The sequence below is a fragment of the Canis lupus genome, chromosome 18 (genome assembly GCF_011100685.1).
Source record: "Canis lupus familiaris isolate Mischka breed German Shepherd chromosome 18, alternate assembly UU_Cfam_GSD_1.0, whole genome shotgun sequence".
Taxonomy (NCBI): Eukaryota; Metazoa; Chordata; class Mammalia; order Carnivora; family Canidae; genus Canis; species Canis lupus.
The window spans coordinates 53,248,011-53,269,456 of NC_049239.1; the positions used below are offsets into that span (position 1 = coordinate 53,248,011).

General features: G+C 53.3%; 3 protein-coding genes across 7 annotated transcripts; 1 reads left to right on the plus strand and 2 right to left on the minus strand.

Annotated features, from left to right (window-relative positions):
- Positions 1-10,693: 10,693 nt before the first annotated feature.
- Positions 10,694-14,338, minus strand: PRDX5 (peroxiredoxin 5). Of its 3 annotated transcripts, none has more exons than XM_038564112.1 (6): positions 14,093-14,338; positions 12,213-12,347; positions 11,612-11,743; positions 11,500-11,538; positions 11,275-11,336; positions 10,694-10,951 (listed from the first exon to the last, which is right to left on the minus strand). In XM_038564112.1, exons 1-6 carry the CDS (start codon positions 14,147-14,149, stop codon positions 10,846-10,848), a joined length of 531 nt encoding a protein of 176 aa, XP_038420040.1. In that variant the 5' UTR covers positions 14,150-14,338; the 3' UTR covers positions 10,694-10,845. The 3 variants fall into 3 exon arrangements, with proteins under 3 accessions (XP_038420040.1, XP_038420042.1, XP_038420041.1); XM_038564114.1 differs by lacking the exon at positions 14,093-14,338 and adding an exon at positions 13,577-13,815; XM_038564113.1 differs by lacking the exon at positions 14,093-14,338 and adding an exon at positions 12,487-12,546.
- On the plus strand, positions 14,049-15,313 carry TRMT112 (tRNA methyltransferase subunit 11-2). Of its 3 annotated transcripts, none has more exons than XM_038564117.1 (4): positions 14,060-14,542; positions 14,633-14,698; positions 14,858-14,947; positions 15,037-15,313. In XM_038564117.1, the coding sequence occupies exons 1-4, from the start codon at positions 14,465-14,467 to the stop codon at positions 15,142-15,144; spliced, it is 342 nt and encodes a 113-aa protein (XP_038420045.1). In that variant the 5' UTR covers positions 14,060-14,464; the 3' UTR covers positions 15,145-15,313. The 3 variants fall into 3 exon arrangements, with proteins under 3 accessions (XP_038420043.1, XP_038420045.1, XP_038420044.1); XM_038564116.1 differs by having other exon boundaries at positions 14,109-14,542; positions 14,633-14,734; XM_038564115.1 differs by having other exon boundaries at positions 14,049-14,542; positions 14,633-14,947.
- A 746-nt stretch (positions 15,314-16,059) lies between these two features.
- Positions 16,060-21,045, minus strand: ESRRA (estrogen related receptor alpha). Its single transcript, NM_001002936.1, is given in 6 exon segments — positions 16,060-16,319; positions 16,743-17,012; positions 17,112-17,279; positions 17,694-17,822; positions 17,964-18,080; positions 20,721-21,045. Coding segments are annotated over 6 exon segments (1,269 nt in total).
- Positions 21,046-21,446: the final 401 nt, after the last annotated feature.

Sequence of the window (21,446 nt, forward strand, 5' to 3'; positions counted from 1 at the left end):
TGGGATTGAGCCCCACATCAGGCTCCCTGCTCAGTGGGGAGTCACTTGAAGATTCTTTCTCTCCCTCCCTTCCTGCCCCACCCCACTACGCTCTCTAAATAGATAAATAAAATCTTTTTTTAAAAAAAGAGTACATCACGGTATAGAGAAGACACAAGTTTCCCCCCTCATCCCAACCCCTACTTTCAGATCCCCTGCTAGCATGTTCTGTATCCCTTCTGAGATGTCGTGCCCATGTCCATCTATAACAGGTGGATGCAACCACACACCCAGGGCTGTGTACCTTCATCCTTCTTGAAATATTTTATAGTCTGCTTCTTTTCTGTTCATTGGTTTTAGCCTTTGTAATGGCTGTGTGGTATTCTACTATGTTGCTAGTCCATCATCATTTATGTTTTTCAAAATCTATGTCATAGAGACATTTTTTGGCTTATTTTTAAAGATTTTACTTATTTATTTGAGAGAGAGGCAGAGCACAGAGGGAGAGGGAAAGAGAAGCAGACTCCTCCCTGAGCAGGGAGCCCGACGCAGGGCTTGATCCCAGGACCCCGGGATTATGACCTGAGCCACCCAGGTGCCCCTAGTCCATCATCATTTAACTCTGTCTTGTTGAAAAATATCTTAAATATTTGCAGTGCTATAGAGACTGCCCTTCTCAGTTATCTTTTTCTGGCCTTTTCTTTTTTTTTTTTTTTTAAGATTTTATCTACTTATCTGTTTTGAGAGAAAGAGAGAGAGAGTGCATGCATAAGGTGGGGGTAGAGGGGTAAGAGAGAGAGGGACAAACATATGGGTGCTGAGTGCGGAGCCCGACACAGACCTCAATCCCACAACCCTGAGATCATGACCTGAACCAAAATCAAAAGTCTGACGCTTAGCCAACTGAGCCACCCAGGCACCCCTCTGGCAGTTTTTAAGGAAATTCAGTTCCCCACTATTGCCAGCATGGGGATCCAGGAAGCAGGCAAGAAACAGAGGAAGACAAACAGACAGACAAATGGACAACATAGTCAACTACAATCTCCTCCCTCAGGGTTCAGTTTCCCATCTGCACAGGGCTCATCTGGTTTTGAATTGTCTGGTTAAGCCCTGGTCCAACCCCAAAGGCCAGAGGCAGGAGGGCTCTCAGGTTTGAGGAAGCAGAGCTGGGGAGGCCAGGGCAAGTTGGGACCGACCAGGGCTGGGTCAGAGAACCACTTTTGCCCTTTGCCTACAGCAGGCCCAGAGCCCCATCTGGCACCCCTGTGGCCTGGCCAGGGCCCAGTTCCCTAACCAGAAGTTTCAGGGCCCCAATCTCAAGAATTAAAAACAAAACATAGCTTCCAGGACCTTCAGGGCACCTGAGCCTCTGGTGTTGGGTCTCCACCCAAGTGCTAAAAAGGGGTGGTTTTCCTATCCACCATCTAGGGGTAGAAATAGTGGAGCCAGAGCCAGACAGGAGCAGAAATGCTCAGCAGAATGGCCTGAATGAGCTGCCCAGGTGGAAGGAAGTCATGGGAAGCCAGAGTCAGGGGGGTCTGGTGCCAGGCCGGGTCCCCAGAGACTCAGGGTACACCTGCAAGACATGGGCCCTAGCAGCTGAAGAGAGCATGACACAGCACCTGACACTCAGCTTGCTCTCCCCAGCGCACCCCTACACGCCTAGGGGGCACCTGCCCTGCCTCACCCTGAGACTTTTACAGAGGCGGATGTCAGCACCAATCCTCCAGGCAGCCTCCACCCAGCACCCAAAGAGTCTTGGAAATACTGGCTCATGACCCTTTCCTGCTTAAAACCCTCCCATGGCTTCTCCCTGTGCTTTGAATCAAGTCCCAACCTCTCACCATGTCCTTTGAGGTAGAGGCTCTGCCGAGTGGCCCCAGCTGTCCACACAGCCTCATCCCTTGCTCCCCCCAACCTCATCTGTCGCAGGGCCCTCTCTGCTGCTAGACTCTCACCCTGGACCCCTGGGGACTTGCTGTTCCTCCAGCCTGAAGCACACACACACACACACACACACACACACACACACACACATTCCCCCCCAACACCCCACGTCTGGCTCCTTCCCATCATGCTGGTCTTGCTTAATAGCCTATTTCTCAGAAAAGATTTCCCCTTTCTGAAGCAGACCCCAGTCCTTTTCCCTACCAGACTCATTCTTCTCTGCATCTTCCCTCGTTCACAAGGTGCCGAGCCACAGAAACCATGAGCGTGCCAACACGTGCCGATCACTTACCTGGGCCAGCTCTGTTCTCCACATGTATTAAGCACTTAATCCTCTCCACAGATGTAAAATGCAGCTGCTATGATTATCATCCCCCTTTTATGATGAAGAAAATGACATATAGAGAGGTTAAGTCACTTGCTTCAGGCCACACAGCCAGAAAGAGTAGAGCCAAAAAAACAGAAGGCAGCCCAAGTCATGTTTTTGAGCAAATGAATTCCTATGTCAGAGGCAAGGGAAGTGAGGTGCAGAGGGGCGCAGCGTCAGTAAAATCAAGGGTAAACCCAAGGTTGCTTGGGGGACTCCAAAAGCCACAGCAGCTCCCTGGCTCTTTGTTGTGTTGTTGCTGTCTGGCAGGAGAGCAGCACCCAGTCAGCAAGCATGGGGAGAACAGTGCCAAGCCTCAAGGTTGTCAGCCTCCCTCATAATTAACAACATATGCATTAAAGGCAGCTCCAAGGTACCATTAAATACCCATTAAGCTAGCAAAAATAAATCCAGAAGGTAAAACTCGGATTGGCACATGGTGAGGAGAGAAGCACATGCACACATCACTGGTGGCTATCAAAACAGCCTCGGAGTTTCCAGAGACCAATAAAACCACCAGACCCAACACTCCAGCATCTGGGAACACGCCCTGAGGAAGGAGCCCGAGAGGAAACAAAAATAGAAAAGTCTCTGAAGCTGCCTCTAGCCAAATGCTGGAGGCACCCAGATGTCCACCAAGAGAAGCCAACCAGGCTGTGGCTTGTGGACAAAACCCCCTAATCCCTGCCTTTACATGGTCCACTCAGGCCAGACCTGGCTCCCCTCCCTCACCTCTGGGCTGTAGCAAGGCTGTTCCCACCACCTAGAACACCCTTCCTGCCTCTGTTCACTGGACTGTCTCTTCATTTCCTAGCCACAGCTAGAAGTCATTACCCCCTGGAGGGGTGGGCTGGTGGGCAGCATCCTGTCATACCCTGAACACCTAAGTCTGGGCTTCCCCTTCACAGCTCCCCTCCCACACACTGTAAGCGCTCACCCAGGGTTTTGTACCCCCCATGGGACTGTAGGCATGTCGAGACAAGCACCAGCTCCATTAGGACAGGAGCTCTGTGCCTGGAGTCGCCCGGCATCTCTGTGTCCCCAGAGCCCAGCAGGGGACCCGGCACCCAGAGGACGCTCGGCAAATAGTCACAAGGCGCAAGACACCTAATGTGACCCGAAGGGCTCATGTGGGCGAGCAGAGCCCTGGAAGTTGAAACACGCCTTTCATAACTAGGGTGTGCACACGCCTGTGGCTCAGAATAGATGAGCAACTTCATCTTGGGAGAAGTCACTGAGATTCAAAGTCTATCTTCGTAGTGGGGAAAGTAGTGCAATTTGGTGAGACTAAACACCACTCAATTGTGTACTTTAAAAAAAAAAGATTTTATTTATTCATTCATGAGAAACACAGAGAGGCAGAGGCACAGGTAGAGGGAGAGGCAAGCTCCCTACAGGGAGCCCGAGGCAGGACTCCATCCCAGGACCCTAACATCATAACCTGAGCTTAAAGCAGACGCTCAACCATTGAGCCACCCAGGCGTGCCCAGAACTGTGCACTTTTAGAGAGTGAATTTTATGATATGTGAATTATATGTCAAAAAACTCCTCCATCCTTGATGAAGCTGAGGGGGTGGCCCACGAAGACTAGTTTAGGCAGGGGCCGGAACAGGCATGGTCCTCAGCTAACAGGATCCACCGGGACCTCGAAAGGTAGAGCATTTAGGCCAGCTGTAGCAAAGGGAGGGGCATCCCAGGCGGTGAACATTGTCAGGAGATGCTAAAGAGGCTGGAGGCCCCCAAGACTGGGGAATTGGGGTGAATGTGGCAACTAAAATTACAGGGAACAGGAGAGAGGCTGGAGAGGGATCACTGGGGATATGAGGTGACCACAAAGGGACATGGGACAGCTTAGTATGTGTCCCTGCCATGCTGATGGGAGTGGCAGCAGGTGCTCCCATCCTTTGGTAGGCAATGGAGCCCCCAAAGGTCCCTGTGCTCAGACACGATCCCTGTGTTGCCCACAATGCTCGTTTCTTCCCAGTCTCCTTTTTCCCTTTCTCCTTTAGCAATGGAACCCCTGGCTTTTTAGCTAGAAACATGGCAGCCTCTCTCTCTCTGTGTGTCTCTTGCTCGCTCTGTGTCTCTCATGAATGAATAAATAAAATCTTGAAAGAAAGAAAGAAAGAAAGAAAGAAAGAAAGAAAGAAAGAAAGAAAGAAAGAAAGGAAGGAAGGAAGGAAGGAAGGAAGGAAGGAAGGAAGGAAGGAAGATGAAGGAAGGCCGTAACTCCAGAAATAAAGCAAAGAACGAACGCCCTCCCTCCCTCCCTCACGCTCCACTACCCTCCTCCCTCCCGTCCTCCAATCCCTCCAGAAAGACAGAAAAGACATAAAGAAAGAAAGAAAGAAAGAAAGAAAGAAACATGGCAGCCAGTAATAGAGTTGACATTTCCCAGCCTCTTCTTGCAGCTAGTGTGACCAAGCAACTAAGTTTTGGCCAGTGAGATTTAAGTGGAAATGATACATTGAGAGTTTCCAGAACACCTTCTTAAAAGACAGCTGGTGTGGACCTTCTTTTTTTTTTTTTTTTTTTTTTAAAGATTTTATTTATTTATTCATAGACACAGAGCGAAAGAGGCAGAGACACAGGTAGAGGGAGAAGCAGGCTCCATGCAGGGAGCCTGATGTGGGACTCGATCCTGGGACCCCAGGATCACACCCCAGGCTGCAGGCGGCGCTAAACCACTGCGCCACTGGGGCTGCCCTGGTGTGGACCTTCGATCTCCTGTTCCCCATTTCCTCCTTTTTTTGCTGGCTGGAATCTAGATGTGGTGGCTGGAACTCAAACAGCCACTTTGGATTGTGAGATAGAAGGCAGATGTTTAAAATGGCAGAGCCGGGGGGATCCCTGGGTGGCTCAGTGGTTTAACGCCTGCCTCTGGCCCAGGGCATGATCCTGGAGACCCAGGATCGAGTCCCACATCAGGCTGCCTGCATGGAGCCTGCTTCTCCCTCTGCCTGTGTCTCTGACTCTCTCTCTCTCTCTCTCTCTCTCTCTCTCTCTCTGTGTGTCTCTCATGAATAAATAAATAAAATCTTTAATAAATAAAATAAAATAAAATAAAATAAAATAAAATAAAATAAAATAAAATAAAATAAAATAAAATAAAATAAAATAAAATAAAATAAAATAAAATGGCAGAGCTGGTCACCTGGGTGGCTCAGCTGGCTGGACATCTGCCTTTGGCCCAGATTGTGATCCTGAGGTCCTGGATCAAGTCCCGCATTGGCTCCCTGCTCTGTGGGGAGCCTGCTTCTCCTTCTGTCTCTCATTAATGAAAAAATAAAATATTTTTTAAATGAATGAATAAAAACAAAATGCCAGAGCAGCAAAATAGGAGAAACATGGGTCCCTTGTAACCATGGAGCTGCTGTACTAACTAGCCCTTGACTGTCAATCTTCCTACTGCATATCTGTGAGCTAAGCCTCTATCTTAAGTCACTGGGATTGTTCACTCGAGCAAATCTAGTTCTAATTCAGACCCATTATGGTCAAATTTAGGCTGAAACAATGGGAACCAATATCCAGGATGCTGGAGAAAGGATAGCCCCCTCTCTTTCCCTTCCTTCACTTCTTTACTGTTTCCCAAAACATGTCTTGAGCAGGGCACCTTACCTGTGTTTGGGGCGGGGGGGGAGACTTCAGCTCAAGTAGGGAATTTTTTTTTTAAGATTTTATTTCTTTATTCATGAGAGACACAGAGAGAGAGGCTGAAACATAGAGGGAGAAGTAGGCTTCCTGCAAGGAGACCAATGTGGAACTCGATCCCAGAACTCTGGGATCACGCCCTGAGCTGAAGGCAGCTCAACGGCTGAGCCACCCAGGTGTCCCTCAAGTAGGGAGATTTGATGCAATAATAACATGCAGATTAATAACATGGTAGATTGATATGCATATTTATTAGCACCAAAAATCTGTGCATTCACACAGATGCTATCCAAACTACTCCAGAAGTTGTGCAAACACCCGTGCACATACACACACACATGCACGCATACACACACAATCTTCTGACTCCATTGTTACTCCTCAACATCTGCATGGCCAAACCCCAACAATGACCAGCAGGGTGGGTTCCCTCGGGATCAATATCCCCCCAATCATGGTACCTATATAACTACAGCCCAAGCCCAGATCTGGGTCAAGAATGTCAGCACTCTTCCACCCCCCCACCCCTCCCAACTCCCACCCCTGTCTCTCTCTGACTCTCTAGGGCCTCGCCAAGACTCCCCACAGGGACGCTTTCCCAGCTCCTTAACCTCTGAGACTTCAGGTGCCAGACAATGTATGGAGAATCCTGGGGACCTAAATACAACAGATAACAAGAGAATCACTAGCCCATTATACTGAGGAGGAAACTGAGGCCCAGAGAGACACAATCACAGGAATCACTAATGACAGGACTGCGGTTTGACTTCTGTTCTAACTCTTAGCTCTCTCTCTTCCCTCTTTTCAAGAATTTATTTATTTATGGAGCACCTGGGTGGCTCAGTGGTTGAGCATCTGCCTTTGGCTCAGGTCGTGGTCCTGGGATCAAGTCCCACCATTGGGACTCCTCTTCGGGGAGCCTGCTTCTCCCTCTGCCTCTCTCTCTGTGTCTCTCATGAATCAATAAATAAAAATCTTTTTTTTTTAAAGATTTATTCATAGAGACACACAGAGAGAGAGAGAGAGAGAGAGACAGGCAGAGACACAGGCAGAGGGAGAAGCAGGCTCCATGCAGGGAGCCCGACGTGGGACTTGATCCTGGGTCTCCAGGATCACACCTCAGGCTGCAGGCGGCACTAAACCGCTGCACCACGGGGGCTACCCAATAAATAAAAATATTCAAACAGGGATCCCTGGGTGGTGCAGCGGTTTAGCGCCTGCTTTTGGCCCAGGGCACGATCCTGGAGACCCGGGATCGAATCCCACGTCGGGCTCCCGGTGCATGGAGCCTGCTTCTCCCTCTGCCTGTGTCTCTGCCTCTCCCCCTCTCTCTGTGTGACTATCATAAATAAATAAAAAATTTAAAAAAATATATTAAAACAAAGAATTCATGAGATTCAAGGTCTGTCTTCGTGGTGGGGAGCCATACGGGCTGCCCCTCAACAAATAAAAATCTTTTTTTTTTAAGATTTATTTATTTATTTTTATTTATGATAGACACACACAGAGAGATAAAGAGGCAGAGACACAGGAGGAGGAGAAGCAGGCTCCATGCCGGGAGCCCAACGTGGGACTTGATCCCGGGACTCCAGGATCGCGCCCTGGGCCAAAGGCAGGCGCCAAACCACTGAGCCACCCAGTGATCCCCTAAAAATCTTTAAAAAGGGCAGCCTGGGTGGCTCAGCGGTTTAGCACTGCCTTCAGCCCAGGGTGTGATCCTAGAGACCCAGGATCGAGTCTCGCGTCAGGTTCCCTGCATGGAGCCTGCTCCTCCCTCTGCCTGTGTCTCTGCTTCTCCCTCCCCCCCGCCCCCGTCTCTGTGTCTCTCATGAATAAATAAATAAAATCTTTTAAAGAAAATCTTTAAAGTATGTATGTATTTATTTATTTAAGAGAGAGAGCATGCACAGAGGGGCAGAGAGGGAGAAAGGGAGAGAATCCCAAGCAGATTCTGAGCTCAGTGGAGCCAGATGAGGTCTCAGGACTCTGAGATCACCTGAGCTGAAACTAAGAGTCAGATACTCAACCAACTGAGCCACCCAGGTGTCCTTCTAGTTCTTTCTCTACTGACATGCAGGATGCATGGTGGAGAGCAAGGATTCTTTTGTTGTTTTTCTCTTTTTAACCGTGTTTTGGTTTTTTACTGCATGCTAGGCACTGTGCCCAATGCTTTACTTAAACTCTCTCATTTGTTCCCAACAGCCATATGATGTAGGTTGGATTATTCCTACTTTAAAGATGAGGGAAGCAGAGAACTAAATAGCCTACCCAAGGTTGGCAGCTTTTTTTTTTTTTTTTTTTTTTTTTTTTAGGATTTTTGTTTATTATCTATTTGGGGGAGAGAGAGAAAGAGAGCACACACGCACAAGCAGGGGAGCCTCAGAAGAAGATGGAGAAGCAGACTTCTGGCTGAGCAGTGAGCCCAACACAGGACACGGCCCGACCCCAGGATCATGGTATGAGCAGAAGGCAGATGCTTAACCTACTGAGCCCCCCAGGCACCTGAAGACGTGCACGTTCTAAGGAAAAGGGCATGACTCTCAGCAGCTCCTCAAAGGGACTCCTGACCCAGAAAAGGCCAGAACTAATACCGAGTAAAATCCTTGGCCTTCCAGGTCAGAGTTCCTGTGCCCTTGGGAAGGTCAGGACAGGTGGGTGAGTTTTATCTGGAGATGTGTTGGGTGAATATCTCATGGTTTAAGATTAGCCTTTTGGGACACCTGGGTGGCTCAGCCATTGAGCGTCTGCCTTTGGCTCAGGGTGTGATACTGGAGTCCTGAGATTGAGTCCCACATTAGGCTCCCCAGAGGGAGCCTGCTTCTCTCACTGTCTGTGTCTCCGCCTCTGTGTGTCTCTCGTGAATAGGTAAATAAAATCTTAAAACAAACAAAAACATTAGCCCTTTGGCCACCAACAGCCCAGGAAGCTCACGCCTACACTGCCCTGCCAGTTACAGCTCCAGGCCTCCAGAACCCACTGGTCTAGGCCACTATGCCCTGGCCTGCCCTTTATCTACAAGCCTGAAATACAACAGGTCCACCCAGGAGCTGAAGCTCTGCCCCATTCTCTTATAATGTGATCATTGATCCCAGGGCCTCCAATATCCACAGCAGCTAACAGGACACCACCCACCCCAGCAAGCTAAGATAGGTGGCCACCCTCACTCACACCTGACTCCCATCATGCTCACCAAAGGGGCTACACAGGCCCTAGAAGCCTCCTCAGGCTGGCCAAGAGGCCCAGGAAATAGCAACAGGACCCTGGAGGTGACACACTCTCTCAGAGGCCTTCCTGGGCCTCAGACGAAGAGTCCAGGAGTGAAAGAAACAAGCTGCTGAGTGGCAGCAACAGAGACTGGCTTGTGCTTACAGTGGAGAGGTGCCAGGGCAGCATAAGCTCTGCAGGGAAGAGCAGTAGGGCACACAGCCAATGTGACAGGAGGCTCAGAGAGCCTAGCCGCTGATTCCAGCACTCTCTCCACCTGAGACCCTCAGGATCACACCCCCCAGGATCATGAGGATTTTTACTACACCTCAAGAGGCAGCTCTAAGTGTCTACCCTTCTTAAGACTATGAGCTCCTAAACACAGCAGAGGCCTAGTGATTGCTGCCTGATGCCAAGTGCAAGACTTCCCACAGGCAAAAAGCAGAGGCCCAAGAGCAGGGCCTGCACACAGCAATGGCCTGCAGCCCTAATCCCTGCTGGCCTTCCTGACCCACAGCCCCTCACAGTACAGCCAGCACCAATCAGGCCTCACTGGCATCTCCTCCTCTACCCAACAACTCACCTAGACTCCTCTCCCAGGAAGCTCTCCTGGATTAAGCCAGTACTGCCTCCACAGATGGAGCCCTTTCTATCAGTCGGGCCCAAAGTGCCAGAAGCCCTTCCTGGGGTGCAGGTGCTCCTGGGAGGGGTTTGACACGGTCTAAAAGAATAGTGGGGCAAAAGCCTGGCACAGGTTGGGCGGTAGCTAGAGCCAAAGCCCCTACCCTGAGGTTTAAAGTCTACATGAAGTCAGCCAACACCCAGAGATCAAATGCAAAAGGTCATGGGGGCACCTGGATGGCTCAGTTGGTTAGGTGTCTGCCTTCGAGGAAAGTCGTGATCCCAGGGTCCTGGGATCAAGTCCCAAGCCAGGATTTCTGCTCAATGGGGAGTCTGTTTCTCCCTCTCCCTCTGTCTGCCACTCCACCTATCTGTGCAAGCAAGCTCTCTAATGAAGAAAAATCTAAAAAAAAAAATAAAAAGAAAAACATCATGGCTGCAAGCCAAGTTTGTGTATGCCTAGGGCCTATTCCCTCTACACAGACTGCTCTGTCCCTTGCTCTTTGGACCACTGGCCCTTTCCCAACCTGTATATTGATGCTTCATAACACTTTATTCAAATGTTCTCCCTATGTCCTTAATAAAATCAGGCCCCCCACCTCATTAGTACCCCTTAGGCCCCTGCCCACTACCTTCACAGTTGTGACTGTCTTAAGGCCTGGCCCTCAGCAAATCAGCAATTCAAAATCGAGGAGTAAGGGCACCTCAGTGGTGCAGTTGGTTAAGCATCTGACTCTTTTGATTTCAACTCAGGTCATGATCTCAGGTTCATGAGATTGAGCCCTATGTCCAGGCTCCAAGCTCAGCAGGGAGTCTGCTTCTCTCCCTCTGCCTCTCCCCACCCCCTACTACCCCCCAATACACCTGCGCTCTCTCGCAGATAAATAGATCTTTAAAAACAAAAACAAAAACAAAAACAAGGACTCATTGAAAAGCTGAAATGTTTATTGCAGAAATTTGGTCACAATTCCCACTGGGTGGACCTCGTCGAAGTTGGAGCAGAGTGGGCCCTTTGTCCAGGGCTGGGCAGGTGCAACACACGAAAGAGTAGAAGGAGTATATCTGGGCCCAGGCACTCAGAGCTGCGAGAGGATGTTGGGGGCCAGGCTGCAGGTGAGGCCTGTACCATCTGGCTCCACATTCAAGGACTTCACTATGCCATTCTCTATCACCATAGAGAACCTGCCAGAAAGAGAGACGGCCAGGGGCGCTTGGGTAGTGCAGTGAAGCATCTGACTTTTGGTTTCCCCTCAGGTCATGATCTCAGGTTCATGAGATCAAGCCCCTCATCAGGCTCTGCACTCAGCATGGAGTCTGTTTAAGACTCTCTCTCCCTCTCCCTTTGCTCACTTCTGCACACTTGTGTGCATGCTCTCGCTCTCTCTAAAATAAGTAAATCTTTAAGAGAGAGACACCAAGCCAATTACAACAGCCTAGGCCTGAAGGCTGGGAATGGAGGTCGAAGGGGTGCAGGGGAACCCCACAGAAGACCCTCCTACTTTTACCTCTTGAGCCGATGATTTCCAAAGAGAGATACCAATGAATCATCTAGTAACAAATCTGTCTCCTAAAAGAAAAAGCAGAGACAAGGCTTAGAAACTTCCAGAACAGACCAAGCCCTGTCCCCACCAGCTGTCCCTCACATTATAGCCATGTCCCTCCCAGTTCCTGTATCCAAGGCCCGGCACAGGGACCACCCTCTAGTGTGGGGGTTGCTGGTGTGCACTCACCTTCCCAAAGGCCCCAGTGGGGTCAGCCAACAGCCTAACCTAAGGAGAAAGTAAAGGTCAAAAGAACAATCCCCTGCCTGGCCCCTGACCCCCTGCAGGGCCCACATCTCACCTTGCCTCCTGAGTTATGAGCTCGTCCCCATGCCTCAGTCACGAAGACATCATTAACGCTCAGACAGGCTATCACCTGGACCCCCTTGGCCTTCAGAGCCTCAGCCTGCTCCATGAATCCTGGCAAGTGGGTCTAGGAGGGGAAATGAAGGGTCAGCAGAGGGATAATTGCCTCTGCTCATTGGCCTACCCATTATCTCCAGGAAATCCTCATTTCCTTTTGAATATCTTTGATCAGACCGTTAGAAACGCATAAGCCACAAGGAAGCTCAGGTCCAAACTCGAGTGTTCGGTAGTCACCATGAACTTCATCCCAGGGACATGACTATACTTTATTTACCCAAGCACCTTCCATGGTGCCCATCCATGGTGCCCATCACCAGCAACATCAATAAGACAGGTGGGACTTAATCACAAGACCCTTTTCTCCTGCATTCCTGATGTCACTACCTTTTCACCACCTCCACTTATTTTCTGAGTGCTCTGATAGGCCTTCTGTCACCTTATCTATGTGTCCTCGTCGCAAGCTGCCCTAGGACTTAGGAACAATACAGATGTATACACAAGATTCCAACCAGGGAGTCCCAGAAGGGTGGTCTCACCTTGGAACAGCCAGGGGTAAAGGCCCCAGGGACTCCAAACAGCACCCCCTTCTTGCCCTTGAACAGCTCTGCCAGGTTCACCTCGTTCCCAGGCTCCCCTTCAAAAACCGTCACCGAAGGGATGGCATCTCCCACCTAGAGGGAATGGCTTCATGATTACTTTGGTTACTTTAAAAGTGAGCAAAGATGACTAGAGATAGGCTAGACAAGGAAATAAGGAGTTGGGGAGTGAGGGGGTGGGTAAAGAGGCCAAAGGAAAGGTGTTAAACCAGACCAGGCAGTTCCTTCTAGTGGAGCAGAGTTGACAGACTTGTAACATCCTAACCAGCCAGTTTCCAGCGATCCCTCCCTGCCACCCTACCTACCCTCTTCCCCCCACCGCCTGATTACTCCACATCCTCCAGGTTTCAAGATGGCCCTATTCCTTTCACCGGTTTGTTGATGACAACAGAAAATGGAGGAGGAGGCCTCCCTGGGTGTTGCAAGGGATTGAGTAATCAGGGAGTCTCTTTCTTACCAGAAAGAAGTGGGATCTGCAGGCAGGGGAGGAGATGCATGGGGCCTATCTAAGGGGTGAGGAGGAGACGCTGACAACAGGGAGGGAGAGGCCCCTGGCCAGGTCTGAGTGTCCAGCGCTCAGGAAGAGAAAAGGGGAGACCAGCAGAAGGTGAAAAGTTGGGGAGGGGGAATAAAATAAAAGGAATTTCTCAAAGGGGATGGATTAGTCTACTTAGGAAGAGTGTGTGAATGTTTCATGGAGCCAGAGGAAATACGGGAAGGGAGGACAAATCAGGGAGTGGGAGGAAGATAAAGGAGGAGGAGGTTTCAGAAGAACGTGGAAGGGTTCCCAGGATCATTCCAGGTGAGGGTTTGAAAGACTCGGCAGAAGGGTGGGCATGAGCTGCGGGAGAAGCGGAAAGGAGGAGACAAAACAGGGGCTCTAACGGAAAACACTTGTTCCAGACGATGGGGTGAAGAGTGATGCCCCAAAAATATAACAAGAACGTGCAGGAAGGTTTGCAGGGGAGGGGCACGTAGGAGGGTTGAAGAGCAGCCCTGCGGCAGAGGAGAGGGCCGGTTCCGGAAGGCGGAGGAGACGCCTACAGATGGTGGAGACCCATCTTGGTGCCGCATGGTGGAAATGGGAAGGGGGCGAGGGGAAGGCTCGAGAGCTCTGGGGCTGTCCAGTGGATGGGGTACAAGTCCCCTAAAACTGGCGAGACTGCAAAAGGGTGTGGCTGAGGGAGAACCGCAGGAGGAGCGTCCGGCGCGGCGGGCAGGGGTCCTGAGGGCAGGAAGGAGGGGGATTCTCTCCCGGGAGGACGGGCGGGAGGGGAGCTCAAGCTGGCCCGGCCAGCGGTCACCTTGATTGGGGCCATGGCGGAGGCGGCGCTTCTGAAACCGTGGGCCCCGCCAAGCGTCCAGTCCCTGCCTCGCTGCCGCACCCTCCGGCTGTCGACACTGCCTGTGCTGCAGACCCGAAGGCAGCCGCGGGGACGAACCCGGAGCCCACCGGGCCGGTCAGGGCGTCCAACGCAAGCGGCCGCACGCCGACCCCGCCGCGCACCACGGCCCGGCCCCCGCGGCCCAGGCGCGGCGAGGGGCGGGGCCCAGCAGGATAAGCCCCCGCGGGATCCCGCGAGAGGCGGAGCATCAGCGAGGCCCGCCCACGGCTGGGCTCCTCCACTGCGCAGGCGTCGGGGCGCGAGCAAGGGGCGGGGCTTCTGGGGCGCTCGGCTCTTGGGCGTCTGGGGCTGGACAACCAGGGCAGTTACAAGCGGGCGGGGCTTTCGACAGCCGCGCGGCTTATTTGCGTGCAGGGATGGGTTGTCGCTCTCGTGGTGGGCGTAATTTACGGATTGACCGCAGCGTTTCCTTACCCGGAAGCGAGGGGCGGCAGACGATGGTGCCAGGCCGCCCGTGTAGGAGAAAAGCATGTTTATTTTGCATTCAGCAAAGGCCCCTGCGCTGCGGCGGCTTTACACGTGATCTACACTGAGCGTGATCTGTAGTGAATGGAAGCCACTGGGGCTACGCCGCAGTCCTCTGCCAGGCCGCTTCCGGCAGCAGCGCGTGACCCGACCAAGCTCTTCAAGCCCCTCCGCCCCGGCTGCTCGGGAACTTGCAGCATGCCGGCCACTTCCGCTGGCCCGAGCCGTCCAATAGGACAGAGACGGGAGCGGTTCCGGAAGTGACGCGAGGAGCGTCTGCTTTCCTCCGGTTCCGGCCTGGGGAAAGCGCGTTGCCGCGACATGAAGCTGCTCACCCACAACCTGCTGAGCTCGCATGTGCGGGGGGTGGGGCCCCGTGGCTTCCCTCTGCGCCTCCAGGTAACGGCGGGGGGGCGGGCTCGCGGCCGTGCCCTGGGCGGAATGGAGAAGCCGGGCTCTGGTCCCTAACAGAAGCCCTCCACCCTGCAGGCCACCGAGGTCCGCATCAACCCCGTGGAGTTCAATCCCGACTTCGTGGCGCGTATGATACCCAAGGTGGAGTGGGCGGCGCTTTTGGAGGCGGCGGAGACCGTGAGGACCCTCCCCCACGCCCGTGTTCACCTTCCGGGGGAGTGGGGCGGGGGGGAGTGGTCTCACCGCCAGCCCAGAGCGAGGGGCGGGACGCCCGGAGATGACTTAGGCCTTTGCCCACAGTTGCATCTGGTCGAGGTACCCAAAGGGCCGATTGAAGGGTATGAGCATGATGAGAAATTCCTGAGGCAGATGCACCACGTGCTGCTGGAGGTGAGAGCAAGCCCATCGCTTGCTTCCCCGGCCACCCAGCCACAGCCCGAGGCTGCGGGTACTCAGCTCTGTTCCCCGCTTCCCCGCAGGTGGATGTGTTGGAGGGCACCCTGCAGTGCCCAGAGTCTGGACGTCTGTTCCCCATCAGTCGCGGGATCCCCAACATGCTGCTGAGTGATGAGGAAACCGAGACTTAATCGTGCCAGATACTAATTTTGAAGTCTGTAACTGTGTATGTTTCTGTTTATATCTAGCCTATTTGCTAGTCCGTCGTGTATCCCCACCCGTGACCCAGTGACACACGAGAAACACGATGTTCTTGAGCTCGATATATTTCTTTTTCTCATTAAAGGTTCAAAACCAAAAGCGGTTTCTCTTTGCAGCAAATATACATTAAAATAGAGTCTCTGTACAGCCAAGGGCTCTGGGCCCTGGCTTGCCCTATGTCCCTGCACCTCCCTGGCCAAACCCAAAAATAAATATAGTGTTATTGCTCTGCAGGGCATAGAGGCAGTGCTCTCACTACCCCCTGAGGAGGCTGGGTGGGAGCTGATGGGGGGCCATGGCCACCCCAGGGGTCCAGGGGCTGGAGCCTGCTTGGAGTTATTGCTTCAAGGGGGGGGGGGGCAGTAATGCCCAATGCAAATGATGAGGAGAGGAGCGAAGGGGGCAGGGGCCTTTGCTCTCCAAATCCCCCTCTGCTCTGGAGAGGGGGTAGGATTAAGCAGCAGCAAAAGCATCACCCACTGGGAGACTGTTGCCTCCACTCCCTTCCCTCCCTGAGATCAGGCTTCTGCCCCCGCCCCCAACACACACACACATGTCCCCTGCAGCCCCCTATGGCTTCCGCAAGGCCCCCGACACTCTGGGGGCACGTTATGGCTTGCAAGGGGCAGCACTGTGCCCAGAGCCTGGGCGCACACATTCCCAGCTTCTAAGACCCCCTGGGAGAGAGGAGGGGAGGGCGTAGGGCCTGTTCCCAGGGGCTGATGATATTGCCCTGGCCCTGCCAGCAGGCTGTGGCACTGCCCAGACCCCAGCTCTGCCCCCTTGGGGCTGAACCCATTCCGGGCGGGTCCTGCCAGCACCCCCACCCATGCCCACCCCTTGCCTCAGTCCATCATGGCCTCGAGCATCTCCAAGAACAGCTTGTGCATGGGCACCTTGCCCTCCAGCTTCACCCCGTAGAAATGGGCCAGCACTTTGCCCGCTGTCTGGCGTAGGAGCGGTAGTGTGAGCAGCAGCCTGCCTGCCCGCCGCCGCTCAGCACCCCCTCCGGGGCCTGCCCGGCCGGCTTCATATTCCAGCAGGGCCTCATGTAGAGCTTCTCGCAGCTGCTCCACAGCCTCGGCATCCTCAATGTGCACGGAGTCTGCAAGGAGGGGTCAGATGCTGTTGACATGGACCATCTCCAGAAATGGCTAAGCCCACATCTGCTTGAGCACTGTGGGATGGGGCCTGAGGAGGAGCCAGATGCAGATCCGATAGGCTTATTGGAGCACCACTCACTGCTCCTGCCCATGAGCCATGGCCCACCCTTTCTTCCTCACCTATGGCCACCTTTTGTCTTCCCCCCACTTCCCTCCCACTGAATCGTTCACCTGTCCACATAAGGATGGCCCTAGAGCTCCAAATCCTACATGTAGTTCCTGGGTCTGCCCTCACCTTTGGGACTTGAAACAAAACACTATTCATCCCTAATCCCCAATTTTTATCATCTGTGAGATGAGATGGTGCCACAATCAGGGTTACAGACTAGAGGGCCTCCTGGAGACACCTGTCACCATGGACTCACCTGAATTGGCAAGGGCCAGAGCCTTCAGCAGGACATATTCCTCACGCTCCAGCCTCAGGGCCTGCAGTCGCCTCACCAGCTGCAGCAGGGCGGCCCCAAGTTCCCCCAAGCCAGCTGCTCGTGCCCCCTCTTCATCCAGGACCAGGTCCTCAGCAAAGGCCAGCTCATCCTGCAGTGGCAGTGAGCGCTGGGCCACACCCAACACCAAGACCTCCATCCATACACTCTGCAGTACTGACATCTGGTCAGACAGTGACAGTGACGAGAAGCCTGGAGGATAGTGGGAAGCAGACCTGGCTGAACAAGCTCACCAGAGCCAGGCATGGCCTGGCCTACAGAGGGAAGCCCCACATCACCCCGGCCCTTTACCTGGGATACTCTTGGCCCAGCTGATGGTGACCACAATCTCTCGGTCAAAGAGGTCACAGAGGGTAGCCACAGCTGGGAGGTGTCCGTCAGGGCCCGCTGGGTCAGGCATGGCATAGAGCTTCTCGGGCTCTACCACCAGCAGGTGAGACACCAGTGCATTTACAGGAGCTGCAGTGACAGATGGAAGAGGCACTCGAATTCATCCCCCTGCAGGCCCCTTCAGGGTCAAGTGTCTTGCCCAAATTAGTTCCCCTGCAGCCTTCCTCATAGCCACTGGCCAGCCAGGCCTGGACACTGCTCTCGGGAAGGGCTCTCACCATCTCCCAGGGAAATCAAGTTCATGGACAAGTTCTGAGTATGAGAAAAATCTTTCCCGGTTCCCAGGTGTACTACTCAGGGACTGATTTAAAAAAAAAAAAAGGTATTTTTAAAAATACTTCAGGGAGATGTATTGCCAACAAATGAAAGGAAAACCGAGAGCCCAATGCCCACGATACCCATCCTGGGTGACAGACACCTAACAGGCCTCTCATGTCCTGGCCCCATCTGAACCTGAACTTCGAGGACCCATAGCACTCTCACCAGTTTTCCGAGGGCCTCCAGCTACTGCCAGGGGTCCAGCAGGGAAGGAGCCTGGGAAGGGTAACGGGTCCACCTCGGGCCGCCGCTTGTACTTCTGGCGCCCACCTCGGACACGGTCCAGACGTACTCCTTGAATTTAGGATAGGGCTGTGTCCATGGGGCTGGGGGTGGCTTACTGTGCAGAGCCCTCCTACCCAGTAGATTCCACCAGAACTTCCCAGGCCTTGCCCACCCCAGCTCCATGCACCCAGGCCCGTGCCCCGTGCTCACCCTCCTTGAGCATGCCCACCCGCAGGCACTTGGTGAAGCGACAGGCCTGGCAGGCCTTGCGTCTCCGCTTGGTGATCTCGCACTCGTTGGAAGCCGGACAGCTGTACTCAATGCTCCCTGCCAGAAAGAGGCAGGGCTCCAGTGGCGGCCTCCCAGGGCCCAGAGGGGGCTCAGAAGATGGGAGAGCCCAGACTCACCCAGGGCAAGCACAGGTCTGGGAAGAGCAGGAGTGCCCAGAGTGTGGCAGGGAAGCCCAGAGCCCTAGGGGGCTGGCCTCTGGGCTGGGGGCTCCTGACTAGGCAAGGGAAGCTTGAGACCAGAGGTGTCAGACTGACCTCTGCCCCCAGCCTCTAGTCAAGCCACGTCCCTGGACTCTACTAACCTCATCTGTTCCCATCCAGGGCCACAGCAGCCTCCACACTGCTACATCCCATAGTCCATTCTTGTCCTCATCTTACTTGGCCTAAAGGGGCATCTAATGCCATGGATCATGTCCTGCTCCCACAAACATGGGGACACTTTTCACCTTTTGCCTCTAGGACACCACACCCATCTTCCTTCCACCTCACTGACCACTTTGTAGTTTCTGTGTACCCCACACACTCCTTCCATTGAAGGACCCAGGGCTGCCCTGGGACCTCGTCTCCATCAACTCACTCCCATGGTGAACTCACCGGTCTTGGGCCTTCACATTTCTATCAATAGAGCTGCGTGAACTCTAGACTCACATCCCACCGCCTCAACCTCTTGTACATCTAGAAGGCGTGACAAACTTCACTTGTCCTAAATGGAGCCCTCGACCTACCCCTCCAAAACCTACAACTCCCATGTGTCCAGCTGTTCAAGCAGAAACCCAGGAAACATCTTTGATTCTTCTCTTACACCAAAATCCAACCCATTGACAGGACCTGGTGAGCTTCACCTCCTAATATGTCCAGAAGCTGACTCATCCTAACCCCATGCCTGCTCCCACCCCTAACCAGAGTCACCATCACCTCACCTTCCTTCTGGCCTCCTCTTCTGCCTTGTTAATGTCAATACAGGGGCCAGGACAACTCCTTCAACCTAAGTCAGATCCTGTCCCTCCCCTGCTCCAAACCCTGTGATTTCCCCCCTCAGAGTAAAAGCCCAAGTGTCCCTGAGGCCTGTGAGGTCTCCAGGGCCCACCTTTCTAATGTCATCTGCCTCGCACTCTGCTCTGGCCCAGCCAACTCAGAATTCCTCACACAGACCCCAGCCTCAGGGCACACCGCTCCCTCACCTCCTTCAGATCTCTACTCCCTGTCACCTCAGGGAGGCAGGCCCTCCCTGGCCCTGCTCTGAGAATGCCGGGTGCCCCTCTACAGACTTCTGCCACCTGCCCAGACTGATAGTTTCTCGTCACCTCTTGGCACCCTCTGAGCCACTACACACATACTTATTTTATTATCTGTCTTCCTCCTTTAGCATCTGCTCCATGAAGGCCAGGACTGCCTAGTGCTGGGAACATGGCCTGGCACGTAGTGGCAGCTCCTCCTAACATCTGACTGAGTAAAGGCATGTTGGCCCTCCTGGCTTCATAGGCACATTCCTCCTATACCCTTTATTCAGGCCTGTGCAGGCAGCTCAAGACACCTCCTCCGAGGAGACCTCCAGAGCCCCCAGCCCAACCAGATTCCTTGGCACACATCCTGCTCCTCCCCCTCCAGACAACAGCTATATTACAACAGTTTTGTGCAATTCATTGTTTTCTCTCTCACTTCTGCTGGAATATACATGGCTTAGTCCCAGCTAGGTCCCCATGCCTGGAACAATGGTCAGGACAGCAAAGCACAGGTCTGTGAAGAACAAGGGCTCTGGAGGCGGCCAGGGGCCCATCCTGACACTACCACTTACCAACTACATGACCTTGAGTGAGTCCAGTACCTAAGCCCCCAGGCCCTCAATTCTCCCATCTGTAAAATGAGATCAAAACAGTACTTCCTACAAAGACAGCTAGTAAGAATGGAAGGAAATGTCAAGGTAATGTGTTCAGCATGGTTCACAGTGCCCAAATGCTCAATAAATGATTGTGATCTATGGCTAAGGCTCAATAAAGTTTGGCAACGGAGTCAACAGAGAATGAAGGAGTGCTAGGTGGGTAGGAGACACCTGGATCTGGACCACTTACTTCGCCGGCCTTCCAACCAGAAGAGAGCACAGATGGTTTTAGAGCAGTGGGTGTTGGCCAAATCAAAACCCACTGGAATGTCACAATCAGTTGCGAGCCATCTGTCCGAAGTTCAGTTATAAGTAATAAGCAGAGGCAGCCGTCAGCTCTGGACCTGAATCAACCCAAGTTCAAATCCTGGTTCTGCTATTTTCTACCCATGGGACCTGAACAAAACTTTAAAAAATCTTCCTGGGCCGCAACTAGGGTCACAATGCTGGCACCTTATGGGTTGCTGAGAGGTCAGCAGCAGCCAGAAGCGAGAACACAGTTTAGAAGCAGACAGGGGCTGCTTCTAAATTTTTCAGAGCCACCAAGGAAGGTGCTAGGGTCCCAGCACCCAGAAACCTAGAGTCCTCTCTCACATCCCACATCCAATCAATCCATCAACACATCCTGGTGGCTTTATTTAACTTTGCAGGGAAACAGCACTCCCAGGAGGTAGGAGGAACTTGGGAACCCCAAATGGTACTGCAGCAGTCTGAGGACCTACTGCCACCCAGCAGTGCACCCTGGGGAGTGCTAGGCCCAGAAGGGCAAAAACGCACAGGAGTGCAGTGGGGGCTCACCCTGGATGGTCCTCTTGAAGAAGGCTTTGCAGGCCTCACAGGACGCCACACCATAGTGGTAGCCAGAAGCCACATCCCCACAGACGAGACAGAGGCGTTTGGGCAGGGAGCTGAGCACCAGCTTTCCACCACCCTGCTCGCCAGGCCCAGCCCCCTCCCCATCCTCCTCTTCCTTGTGGCCTGGGAGGCAGCGGGTGGGAGCTGGGCCAGGAGCCAGGGCCACAGGGGGCTCAGTCTCGGTCTCCGAGGAACCCTTTGGGCTGTCGGGGCTTGCTGGCTCTGCCTTGATGTAGAGAGGCTCAATGCCCACCACCTGGCTGGACATGGCGCTGGTCACCTGCAGGGAGAGACCTGTTGGGTCACACAGGGAGACACTGGGATGGGGGATGGATACACAATGCCACCCTGGTTGCCCAACCCCAGGCCTAGGGCCAGGCTTCCAGGATCATTGAGGGGGAGGGAAGGAGGGGCAGAGTCCAAGGAAGGGCTGCCCATGAAGAGGGCCCCCCCCAGCTGTTACCATGGGAACAGAGCCTCCAAAGCCTCCAGGGCCAGTAACTGACAGCAAGGTCTCCCACTTGGAAAACTGGGGGAGGTCTGGAAACTCCCTACTCCCACCAGGGCCAAGGAGCAGGGTAACCTTAGTCCCCAGGTGACCTTCAACCCCATCTGGAATCCTCAGCCAGTAGCCAGATACCTCTCAATTTTCTCCAGATGTTGGACACC